This window comes from Alnus glutinosa, chromosome 10 (assembly GCF_958979055.1).
Source record: "Alnus glutinosa chromosome 10, dhAlnGlut1.1, whole genome shotgun sequence".
Taxonomy (NCBI): Eukaryota; Viridiplantae; Streptophyta; class Magnoliopsida; order Fagales; family Betulaceae; genus Alnus; species Alnus glutinosa.
Window position 1 is genome coordinate 24,520,570 of NC_084895.1, and position 12,814 is coordinate 24,533,383.

A 12,814-nucleotide genomic window follows, 5' to 3' on the forward strand; every position below is an offset into this window, starting at 1 on the left:
GGACTATTCTTGAATACACCCTATTGCTGATCAAATGACAACACCAATTAAGAGAACAAAGTTATATAAACCTAACAAGAATTAAAAGTGACTAGTGACATGTGATGGAGGTGACTATTGTGTGTCATATTGCTGTACAAAGTGGCTAACAGTACATTTTTCTTAAACTAAGATTTGGTGAAAAAATAACTTCATATACATATTTATAGCTTTATAATACATGAACTTATAAACCTACTTTTATAAATATTTTTAATTGAAATTTTCATATAATGAAGGTGGTACTATATAATGTGTTGTGTAGAAATATATAATAGAATAATTAAAGTGAAATAGAAGAGAGTAGAAGCAGAAAGAGACGACCGATAAAGACTAGAGAAATTATTCATTTCTTCTACTGGGTTTTTTTTTTTCTTTCCATTTTCTCATTTTTCAAAACTATCATTTAATGTGTGGGGTTTGTTTGTATCTCATAGATCCAATGGTAATTATGAAAAGTGAGAATATGAGAAAAAGACTAGGGAAGGATGTATATCACATCTCTAAAGACTATTTAGGACCGACTCAATAGATTTTGAGGCATACAGCAACAAATTTACGTGGGATATTTTTCATATTTAAATATTTAATTTTTTTCTGAACGACTTGCAAAATTCCTTTTTGTTAGGAGATATTTAATTTTAACAAATGTCATATTTTGTGTTGAGCTACATATAATTCTTTTTATGTAAAATTTAATTTACTTCATTTTAAAAATTATTTTAATGGACAACTTAGTCTTAATTTTAAGTTCAAGTAAAATTATGATTTTAGTAACTGTTTTAAGGGTACAATTAATGTAACATTTCATTTTTCTTTCTTCTCCTCAATATCTTGGAATTCAATTTTTTGTATTTATTTTTTACAGTATTTGAAGCCTTAATTAAAGAGCACTAATTTTTTTTTCTCATAATATTATTTTTTACCATAATTGAGGCCTTAATTAAAGAACATTAACTAACTTTTTGTCATAATTGGGGTTTTAATTTTTTTTATAAAAGAAATTTAATTATACTATTACTATTTGGGGCTTTATATAATTGGAGGCCTTAGACAATTGCCTAATTTGTCTAGCCTATCAGCTGGCCCCGAGACTATTAAGGCTATATCTTTATTGTATTAAAGTATGTTGATAATACAAAAATGGGCATATTTGTTTGTTTGGTACCATCAAACTTGCATACTTCATCAGATTTTAAAGATTTAGGGCAAAGCTCACAAAAGTGGTTCATTTGACCTTGTGAAGGTGGTTGGATTTTCATGTCCCATGTATATATCACGTGCTTGTAATGTCAATTTAACCTACCTTTTCATTCAAAGCTACTCTGCTAAATTAATTAGGTATAGCTCTCCATCCTTAAAACGCCAAATTTTGATTAAGACCGTGAACTTATCTCCGCTTATACAACTATTAGCGAGCTAGCTTTATAGATTTGGTTTTGGTTTCATTAAAGACTAAGGGGAGTGATCCTTGCACTCTTTGTGCACAACAATGACACAACACAAAGGTACATTGGGGTCGGACCTAATGTGTGGGTCCCACCTCAATGTGCCTTGGTGTTATGTCATTGTTGTGCATTATGAGTATTTTGATCATTTCCCTTAATCATTACTCTTTTATTATTCGAATTGCTAATAATTTAAGCAGTAAGTATGAGAGTCTTTACAGGATTCACTTGTCCGAGCAGATTTTGGATAGCTTATCTACCTGTTTAGACTTGTTGGCCTCGTAAGGACACTCTCATATATTTGTTGCCTGAATTACTAGCAATTCGGACAGTAAATTGTTGAGAATCTGAATTTGTTCAAACAACCGAATACAAGTAATTTTTGGAGAATAAGTCATTTTTAACATTTACAGCTGCCGCGAGGGTAATTTTGTCTTTTGGCACTTCCAAGCTAGGGGCATTTTTGAAAGATTAAACGGGAAAGTGCCACGTGTATCATTTTCCATCCACATTTAACGCCTAAATCTTACTCGGAACCTACTCATTACAAACCTGATAGTTTGGAAGGAGTCATTACAAAATTAGTTATGCATGCACCTAGTAGCTCTTGAAGCCACCCTTCACATTAATGTTCTTATGTCGCTATTATTGATCATTCCAATAACATGCTTTTATATTGGGGGTTAGTCCTTTGCAGTTGTCTATTTCTCTTGAGCAGTTCATGCAATCAAAATTAAACCTATATATCAGAGAAGTGTTCTACATCATATGTTTAGTCCAGAAAACAATGCAATAGACAAAAATTCTGGGAATTGAACATTAAATATGAATTGAATTATCCAAAAATCACCTCAGCAGAAGATTTTCCAAAAAGTATCGACCACTTCCTATGAAATTTCCCCGACCATATTTTCAAAAATTCTAATCCATTTCTTATTCTGGCATACTACCCTCTTACAAACCCTACTATATTGTTTACATAACTTGACATCCTACAAACCTACTGAATTGTTTACAAACTAAGACATTAATATTGCAACTCCAGTGAAGCCAACCTTCATTAATCAAGCAAATCTGGCAGCCGTTTCTTCCTGAACGCATCTGCTTTTGCCAACTGTGCTGCACATGCTTTGTTTGGGAATATGTTTTCTGCCTTCATCCTCTCTCGAAACCCATAAGCAGGAGCTTTGGCATTGATATATGCCTGGATCAGAATCTCAAATGGCTTGAGTCGACCGGCATACTGTAACTGCTTCATTCTGTGAAATACTTTCTCAGTGTTATGTATATCACCCCGCTTTGCATACTGTTCCATGACAACCATGTATGTGTTGAACAGCGGCCTGGTCCGGGTCTGCTGAGCTGCCTTGTTCAAAATGGAGTCAGCTTTTTCCACGTCCCCAGCTCCCAAATAGAGCCTCACTAGCGCATCCCAAGCAAAGGGGCCAATCCAGCACCCGCTATCTCCCATCTGCTTCACAAAATCCTTCCCCTTAGTCACAAGCTTATGGTTAACATAAACTTCCAGAAGTTCAGAGTAATGCTTTGAAGACAGTTTCTTCCACTTCTGAAGCATCATTTCAAAGATTGCTTCTGCATTTTCTACTTTGCCCAGCTTGCCCCAAGCTTTGACACCAGCAGAACACTCCCTCAACGTTGGATCCAATTCGCATTCCTTCCAAATTCTAGCGACATCATCCGAATGGCCAAGAGAAGCATATAGAGGTAGCAATGCTCCACGTGCCTTAATACTTTCCTTCAACTCTCCTTCTTCAATTTCCATCAGTACAGTTAGAGCTTTATCTTTTAACCCCCCAGATATATAGTGTCTAGCCATTGTAGTTAAAACATTGATGTCAGGTAGCACTCCTTCAGCCTTCATAGTCTCAAACAATTGCTCCATCCTTACAATGTCATTGCACGCACCTTTGATGTCTATTAGGAGCCTATATGTCAGAAGAGATGGCTTGGCATTTTCTTTCTCCATTAACAACAAGATATCGGCTACCCTTTTCTTGTCAAGCTTCTTGTAGAGAGTGATCATTTGATTGCAGGCATAAACAGTGATTGGCAATTTCAGCTCCCTGATTTTCTTGAACACGGCCTCTGCTTTCCTCATGTTACAAGCATGGACACAGGCAGCTAGGAGGGCTTCGTATACTAGTTCACCTCTAAAGGACTTTGGAATATCCTCTATGTACCTCTCTGCCCTTTGGATACCTTGCACTTTAGCAATCAAATCAAGGCGAGAAGCATAGTGTTGTTCAGTATGGTCAATTTTCATTGTAGCATCCAACCACTCTGAGAACTGCAACCAAGCATTAAACCAACTACATAGGGTCAGCTATATGAATCTTTTTCTGCCATATCTAGCTTTAAATTTCATGACATTGTTTGCGATGCAGATCATTGTTGCCATCACTAAGCTAATAGGTCAGGCACCATGTAACTGACACCAGGAAACGACTATCCACGGCAAGAGATATGGTGTTGAAACACAAAGAAAAACTATGCAAAGGAGACTCCAAATCATCCATCAATTCAACTGATAATTCTATGGGTGCACACCACATTTAAACCATCATAACCTGACTTCATTAAAGGCATGGGACAAGTTTGGTGAAGTGTTCACTGTGTCCTAGGCAGACCACAAGCCAAAAAATTGTATCATTTTAATAGGTAACATAAAACAAAATCACTTTGTGATATGTTATGATCTATTCAATTAAACCTTGCCACAAAATGTAAATGCAAAATGTGAACTACAAAATGCAATTTCAAATGTAGAACGAAAATGTAATGCAAAGCAATGCTGTTTTGTTTGATTCATTCGCCTGCACCTTCAGGGATAAAACATAATTGATGAGTAGCAGGAAACAGAACAAATACTGGACAGGCCAGACAGAATATATTGTAGCCTTTTGCTGAATGATGATAGCTAACCAAGCAAGCAAAAACTCCAAAATTCCAAGGAGGTTCCTCTATTCTAAGATATGGTGGCGATATGCATAATGTGAGATATACAAGTGTATACAGCGGTAGTGTGGAGAGGTGAGAGCAGTTTTTAATCCTTCAGCGATAAGTTGGTGGACAAGCTATTCCGCCAACCATGAATGAGGAACGCATTACCAAATAAGAAATTGGTTCACTGCCAGTAACACCACCCAGATCAGGTAATTATATAAAAAGTCTGTCACATGCTCAACATGGTTATGATGCTTTTGCAAGTAGGTATATTCACGTGGTACGAGGCTTAATTGTGTTGAGTTATATGGAGATGCAAGTGATGGTAGAAAAGGTCGGGGGAAGAATTCTTGTTGGACAGCTATAGCTGTAGATAGCCATCTTGCAATTTATTTCCCTTTTTCACCCTTTCAGACCTAAAAGTTCAGAAAAGGCCAAAGGTGGCATAAACCAAAGAAACAACCTAAATAGCTAAACACAAGTAAGACCATAAAAGATTAAGACATTGGATATACAATGGAAGAAAATAGAGAATAGGAAATATAATCTGGACAAAAGAAATCATAGATAGTGGATATGTAGCTTCTACAGTGAAACACCAGCACCTCCAGAAGTATGACAAGGGTTGCAAATAGCCATGCTTGGAGCTGTTCAAGGGTTGTGAACAATATAAGCATCAAGAAAAGGAAAAGGAAAAGAAAAAGGGATAAAGAGAGGAAAATAGAGAATCAAAGAAACTAGGGAACCATGCCTCCAATAAACCAAGTACTTTTTTTATAAGTAAATGCAAATTTTATAAATAACAGCATAAGGCGCCCCTAGTACACACGAAGTATACGAGAAACAAACACCTCAACACGACCCGCCCCAAACAACATCCCACAAAACAAACCCAATAAACCAAGTACTCAATAGTTCTTTAATCAAAGTCACAGATGTATTTATAAATCCTTCAGCTGAACCACTTTTAAAGTGTTGATGAACCATAAGCCCCAAAAGCTAAAGCTATTACATGAAAAGACCCAACTATTTTTTCTTTTCTTTTTTTGATTAGTTTTTTGACCCCAAGGGAGAGGAGGAATGAGAGATTCAAACTAGTGACCCCGTTTCATTAGGTGTAGTCCCTATCCGATTAACCTACCCCTTGGGGTCAAGACCCAACTAATATATAAAACCATCAAGCTCCAAATTTACCGTCATAGAGTCAGACTGACAGAAAGAAAAATAGAGACATACAGGCCCAACCAACCAAATAGATGCAAATGCAGATAGAAATGAGCTTCTGACTGGAGTCAAAGAACAAACAAAAACCAGGGGCTTGATACCAAAAACCATCAGCCCTCAGCCCATAAGTTTAAATTGTTAGGAAGTAGCCATAAATACACTAAAACTGTGGTATTAGAGGTTTCCACCATCCATATCAACTGGCTTCTTAGATTACTTTCCAAGTGTTGATCTTCCCAACAAGCAACATAAGATATTTACGGTTGCCCTCAGAAGAATGGTGGTAAGGCCTAGCTCTTGAGAATAATGGCAATGTACACTATCATAGGTCCAGGCTGGTATCTCTAATTGCTTGTCACTGACATTGTTGTTCATAAGGTCATTTCTTAGAGAAGAAAAAAGTAACCTGATGGTAACAACCAAATGCCGAGTCTTTGTTCTGGCATGGAAAAGTCTTTGCAACAGTTATCCATAGAATTATACTTACAAATATAAAAATGATAGCACTATAACCGTGAAAGAGTATAAGAAGGCGTTCCTTGAAAGGAGAAAGGCTTTGGAAGCTCTAAAAAGGACTGACGACACAAGTGGTGACTCTTAGCAAAAATTAGACAACCTTGTTGTAATGAAGACAACCTTGCTGTGGGAGGTGTGGGAAGAAGCGGTGCTTGTGTTTCCTGGCCTGGTTTGGAGTTGGAATTGTTCTCTGAGGAGGAGCCCACTCCACTGAGTGTTCTGCCCTAAGCTTGGGTTTTATAAATGGCAATAGAGTTCCTTCAGTTCGTGGGGCTCTCGTGCAAGGGCTTTGAAGAGCAGCTGCTGGCCTTGTTTACGTCCATTGAAGTGAGCAACTCTGAGTAGGCGTAGGCTTCTTGCTCCAGTTCGGGAAAAAAATGAATAGAGAATTAAGAAGTTTAGTTTGCTTCATAAACTATGATGTGTACAGTGGCAGTGCTAGCCGCGGTAGAATCAATGGGAGGGCTACCAATGGCTTTTTATGAAGCCCAAATTGCTATCTTGGAACGTGAGGGGTTTGAATGAGGGTGATAAGTGTCTGAGAGTCAAAAATCTTCTTAGACAGTGGAAGGCAGATATTATTTGCTTGTAAAAGCTTGCAGGAGTCCAAATTGGAACTCATTTCCAGCAGTGTAGTGCGAAGTCTGTGGGGGTGTCAACATATGGATTGGTGTTACTCTCCTTCTAGAGGGGCTTCTGGCGGTATTTTGGTTATGTGAGGCAGGAAGGTGGTGGAGAAGATTGAAGAGTGTGTTGGGGAGTATGTTGTTGCTTGCTGCTTCAGAAATGACAGAAGTTTTGAGAACTGTGAGAGAATGTTGGCAGAGCTTAAGTCCTTTTTCAGTTTTTCTTTTTTTTTTCTACTTGGGACAGCTGCGTTTGTAGCTCACTAGGAGCTTATTTTTCATAATTTTCTTGTTCTTTTTTTGCCTTCTAGTCAGGAGTTTCTCCTATATACTCTTGTGTGCCTAAATAGCAATTTTCGCTTTTAATGATATTTCGATTAAAAAATAAAAGGAAGCCAAAGTTTATTAAGGACAAGGTTAAGAAGAAAGCTGACCTTAATAAAGAGGAGAAAGTTTGTAATGTGTGAAACTACTGGGGGAACCCAGAACAAAGACAGAAACAGGCACTGGAATAGAAAATGAAACAAGTGGAGTTCCCAGCATAGAAATCCAAGACATTTGAAAGAAATAAAACTTCATATCCATGTTAGGGAAAAATCAGTCCCAAAACGTGAAACTATTAGGTGGAGGATCCATTAGTATAAACACAAATCAAGTGCCAAAATAAACACTCAGACTCTTTGATATAAGTGTTATGCTTGATGTATATTGTTGGTCCACTTCCTAATAACTCAAGCTTTCAAGTTGAATGCTCTAACATGGTATGGTTGTCCTTCCTTACTAGAATGATGGTGTGTCCAACTTTTTAGAAAAATGGCAATAAACATGCAGGTGTAGGCAGGCAAGTTAGGGTGATGGTACGTGATATGATTAATGATATCAGAGCATGGTCATCTGAAAGGTACTTGGTTCAAGTCTTGATTATCCCTAATAAATTGTCACGATTTCCTATTCAAGATCCATGTGCAGTTTTGAGCCTTATGAATTGGTACTCCTCCCTATCAAGGGTCTCTATCTTCAAACCTTGTCTTTTCAAAAGTGGGTTTCATTACAACAAGGTTGTCATCTTCCCTTTTTCCAACGAGTGTACAAAGCATGTCCTCTAAAGTCAATAATATTAAACCGCTCAAACATAGAAATAGTAGGGTTTTTTTTTTTTTTTTTTTACATAAATACAATACAGAAATTTAGCTTCCCACTGTTTTCTACTAAAGAATTATGGGATATTCTTAGGTTATAAATTTTATTTTCCAATAAATATTTGCTAAACGATCTAAAGAAAAAAATCATATGCACATAAAATTACAGAATGAAATTTCACAAAATACAAAATTAGGAATTACATATAAGACTCCCTAATTCCTAGAATGGTGGTATATATTAGTGGTCCATTGGTAATGGTGTCATTCCCTAACACATCATGGAATGTTTATATAGATTTGAATTCCAAGGAGTAGAATTTAAAATTATCTTGCAATACATTTAGGGGCAAACCATTTTGGAATAAGAGTAATTTTTCATATGGACATGAGATATTCTCTCATATCATAAGTGCACTTAATAAGGTGTATCTACAACTTCCATGGTGCAATATATTTTAGACCCAGGGTAATAACCCAACTCAAAATTTTCAAATATGGGTCCAAATGATCATTGGATTAATGAAACAAGTGTATGAGAGAAGAGTATTTACATCATATATAGGGACCAACAAGAAAGAGGCCGCACATTTATTGCACACTTTATAAAATATCTAATTTGAATCAATGCTTGCATACTACGCCTACCAAGGTGATAGACAACATTATGATAAACAATGACAAACTTATAAAAGACATCTTCATTTCATCTTTAGATGTACAAAAATGTAACAGTCCGCTCCAAGTGGTATGATATTGTCCGCTTTGGGCCAAGCCCGCATGGTTTTGTTCTTGGGTTTTACCCCAAAAGGCCTCATACCATTTAGAGAGAGTATGCTCTATATAAGCACATTCCCTTTCCCACACCCAGGCGATGCGGGACGCCACAAAAAATGTCACAAGCAAAGTGCAAGCAAACATATGCATTTTAACAAAACCATGAGACAAGCAGCTACATAATCTATGTGGGAAAAAATGCTAAACTGTGTAAATTTTTATTCATGGAAATATTAAGAATAAGTACCTGTAATGCCTTGCCATACATCCGACGCTTCCGAAGGTTAATTATAATACTAGAAATCCTTAATCGCTCCAAATCATTCCCTTCCTCAGCCCACTTCTTAAGAACACTAGCAACAGAGTGGCTTGGAGCATCCATTAAAGCCTTGCACAACCCTAAAACCTTTTCCTTGTCAGAATCTTTACCACCCACACCTATCTCAGAATCAGATAAATCATCATCCATAATTCCTGGTTCTGAAGCTACTTCTTCCCCATCTTCTTCCTCAGCATTATTTTCCTCAATTACATCAGATTCCAAAAACCCATCCTCCACATCAGGGTTCTCACCACTACTTCTTGCATCTGCCTGTAAACAAAGACTACGACTAACCACAAAGATTCTATCAAGAACAGTTGTGTGGTGAAACACATTCACCGAAAGGACTCTAGTAGATATTAATTCTGCAGGACAGCACATAATTGCTCTGTCTCCTCTCACATTACTCGAAGTGTCTGATTTAACACAAAAAACCCTTGAAGCCTCAAGGCCATACCCTTGTTTCCTATGAATAAAAGAACGAGATTCAAGAAATTTAGACAGTTAAAGAAGTAAAAAATTATCATGATAAAAGGTGCAACTGTATTAAAACTCTGAGGAATAACATGGGTATCAGTCAAAGCTACCACAAACAGCATAACCAGCTATTGCTATATAAATTCAAAACCATAAGAAAATTTTCTTTTAATTTAAAATCTTTTATCAAGGGGTATACACACGTATAAGGCATAACACGGATAGTTGGAAGCAAGACCTAGTAGGCAAATGGGCATGCTTTGGTTGGTAAACGAAATTACAAACTAAGATATACTTTTGTTCAAGAACTTAAAACAGATATAAAGTATTAGAGTCAGGGCGAAATATGAGAGAGGAAAGTGGCATACCCTATTCAGTAAATGAACAATTCCAGAATTTTATCACAATCCACCAAAGCAATGTGCTTGTCTTACTTAACCCAATACGAAAATCAAATATATAAACAAAAACCAGAAACAAGAAAACAAATTCAGAAAAACAAATGGGCAGGAACTGCAACAAAATGAGAAATTTAAGAACTTTTTTCTAATGGGTGCTACAAGATACAAGTATTGAGACCAATAGCTGGGCAGACAAGTCCAAGTTTTGTATGTTGAAGACGAGAGAGAGAGAGAGAGAGAGAGAGAGAGAGAGAGAGAGAGTTACTTGAAAGGCTGAACCGCTCGACGGAGAGACCACATTCTGAAGGTGGGAGATAAACCTTTGCAGTCCGAGAAGGAGCACTCTCCGCTGAGCCTAAAACCCTATTCTACACGAGTAATTCTCAATGTAAACCATCTTACGGTCTACCAACATGGGTGACACAGCATTTCATTCTAGACGCACACGTATCTCTATGTATATATACATGAGTGATGATTTTTGCACACTTTATACACAAAATTTTAGTGATACTTGTTTTAATTTTTAATTTTTTTTTAAAAAAAAATATACTTTCCATTTCTAAAGCCTTTTAAATAAATGCCACGTAAGATTTTGTGTATAAAATATACGCAAAAAGCAATATATATATATAAAGTTAAGCTAGAAGGAAGGCTGGGCGACTTCAAGGGGTCGAGGAGCATTCTGACTCCAATCGGTGACGTTGGAAAACTACTCAACACCCAGGCATCCGAGCGATAATTTAAGAACTTTTTTCTAATGGGTGCTACAAGATACAAGTATTGAGACCAATAGCTGGGCAGACAAGTCCAAGTTTTGTATGTTGAAGACGAGAGAGAGAGAGAGAGAGAGAGAGAGAGAGAGAGAGAGAGAGAGAGAGAGAGAGAGAGAGAGAGAGAGAGAGAGAGAGAGAGAGAGAGAGAGAGAGAGAGAGAGAGAGAGAGAGAGAGAGAGAGAGAGAGAGAGAGAGAGAGAGAGAGAGAGAGAGAGAGAGAGAGAGAGAGAGAGAGAGAGAGTTACTTGAAAGGCTGAACCGCTCGACGGAGAGACCACATTCTGAAGGTGGGAGATAAACCTTTGCAGTCCGAGAAGGAGCACTCTCCGCTGAGCCTAAAACCCTATTCTACACGAGTAATTCTCAATGTAAACCATCTTACGGTCTACCAACATGGGTGACACAGCATTTCATTCTAGACGCACACGTATCTCTATGTATATATACATGAGTGATGATTTTTGCACACTTTATACACAAAATTTTAGTGATACTTGTTTTAATTTTTAATTTTTTTTTTTAAAAAAATATACTTTCCATTTCTAAAGCCTTTTAAATAAATGCCACGTAAGATTTTGTGTATAAAATATATGCAAAAAGCAATATATATATAAAGTTAAGCTAGAAGGAAGGCTGGGCGACTTCAAGGGGCCGAGGAGCATTCTGACTCCAATCGGTGACGTTGGAAAACTACTCAACACCCAGGCATCCGAGCGACGCCAAAGCCGTAGCATGGATGCGCAAGAAGTTCATGCTTGCAGTCTTGAAGGAGATATTGTACCAAGAAGCATTAAGGACCAAAGTCCTTAAGTTCTCAAAGCTCCAATTAAGGCACACGGAAAACGCTGAATCATTCATCTATATAGACTATATATAAGTAATGCTAGAAGGAATACCACATTTTTTTTTTGTCTTCCCAAAATTGATATGACTTTTAAAATTACCATTAAATTTGTGTTAGACCACTATTTAATTTTGATGAAATGGTAATTCTAAAAGCCACGTATATATGAATTTGGTCTTTAAAAGATTAAATAAAAAAAAATTATAATTAGATTTTTAAGTAATTTACAAAGTGACAATGGTTCTTTTGTCAGGTGAGCTTTAATACTTTGAGTAATGGTATATACTATACAACTATGTCACTATTATCTTATTATGCTGGCAAGATATTGTCAATTTAGTATTAAATCAGTTCTTGTTAAAAAAAAAATTAAAAAATCCAATACTAAATTAACAATGCCATGCCAACATGGTAAAATAATGGAAAAATATTAAACATTACTCTAATACCAAAGAAAACTTTATTTTAATTTTTCAAGTAGTAATTTATGTGACTAATAAAAATTTGCTTAAATTTAAGGGTTAATTACCTTTTTTTTTTCCTAAACTATCACTTATTTACACATTTCATCCATAAACTACAAATGCCACGTTCAACCTCAGAAATGAACTACCATTTTTCTTGCAAAAAAAAAAAAAACACTGTTAGTGAAAAATGTTAAAAGGACGTGAAATGACGAAAATACTTTTAAGTTTATAAACTAAAATTTACGCAAATACGGTTAGAGTTAAAAAAAAATTATTATAAAATAAAAGTCATTGAAAGAGGGAGATGGGGAGGAGCCTCCCAGGGGTGGCTAATCTACTCCCATGTGGTTCGGTCACACCCAAAACCCGCTCATCATGTGTTTGAAGGTGGTCAATCTACCCTCATGTGATTCAAGGGTGGTCGAGCATTCTCCAAACAATGCTTGAGGGTGGTTGTTCCACCTGCCTAAATACTTGAGGTGGCTTTGGCACCCTTAGTTGCATGTGATCAATTTGATCAAAATTTCAAAAAATACTCTCACTTTGACCATTGAAAAATTATATTTACCCTTCATAATTATTAATTGGTAAAAAAAAATTAAAAAAGAAAACTGACCTAGAAAAAAATAAAAATAAAAAAGGAGATAAAGGTGACCAAACCACCTCAATTTTCTTTTGGGAAAATATCGAATTGGAACCGCTTGAAATGGCCAGCGCGAGGGAGAATGGCAATCTCAAAGTGAGATAGAATGTTTTTGACTATTGAGATAGTTAAAGTTATCACGTCAGCTTTC

General features: G+C 36.5%; 1 protein-coding gene across 1 annotated transcript; it reads right to left on the bottom strand.

Annotated features, from left to right (window-relative positions):
- Window positions 1-2,280: 2,280 nt before the first annotated feature.
- Window positions 2,281-10,347, bottom strand: LOC133878794 (pentatricopeptide repeat-containing protein At1g80270, mitochondrial-like). The gene is made up of 3 exons (XM_062317329.1): window positions 10,199-10,347; window positions 8,981-9,521; window positions 2,281-3,795 (listed from the first exon to the last, which is right to left on the bottom strand). The coding sequence occupies exons 1-3, from the start codon at window positions 10,231-10,233 to the stop codon at window positions 2,548-2,550; spliced, it is 1,824 nt and encodes a 607-aa protein (XP_062173313.1). The 5' UTR covers window positions 10,234-10,347; the 3' UTR covers window positions 2,281-2,547.
- Between the last annotated feature and the right edge of the window lie 2,467 nt (window positions 10,348-12,814).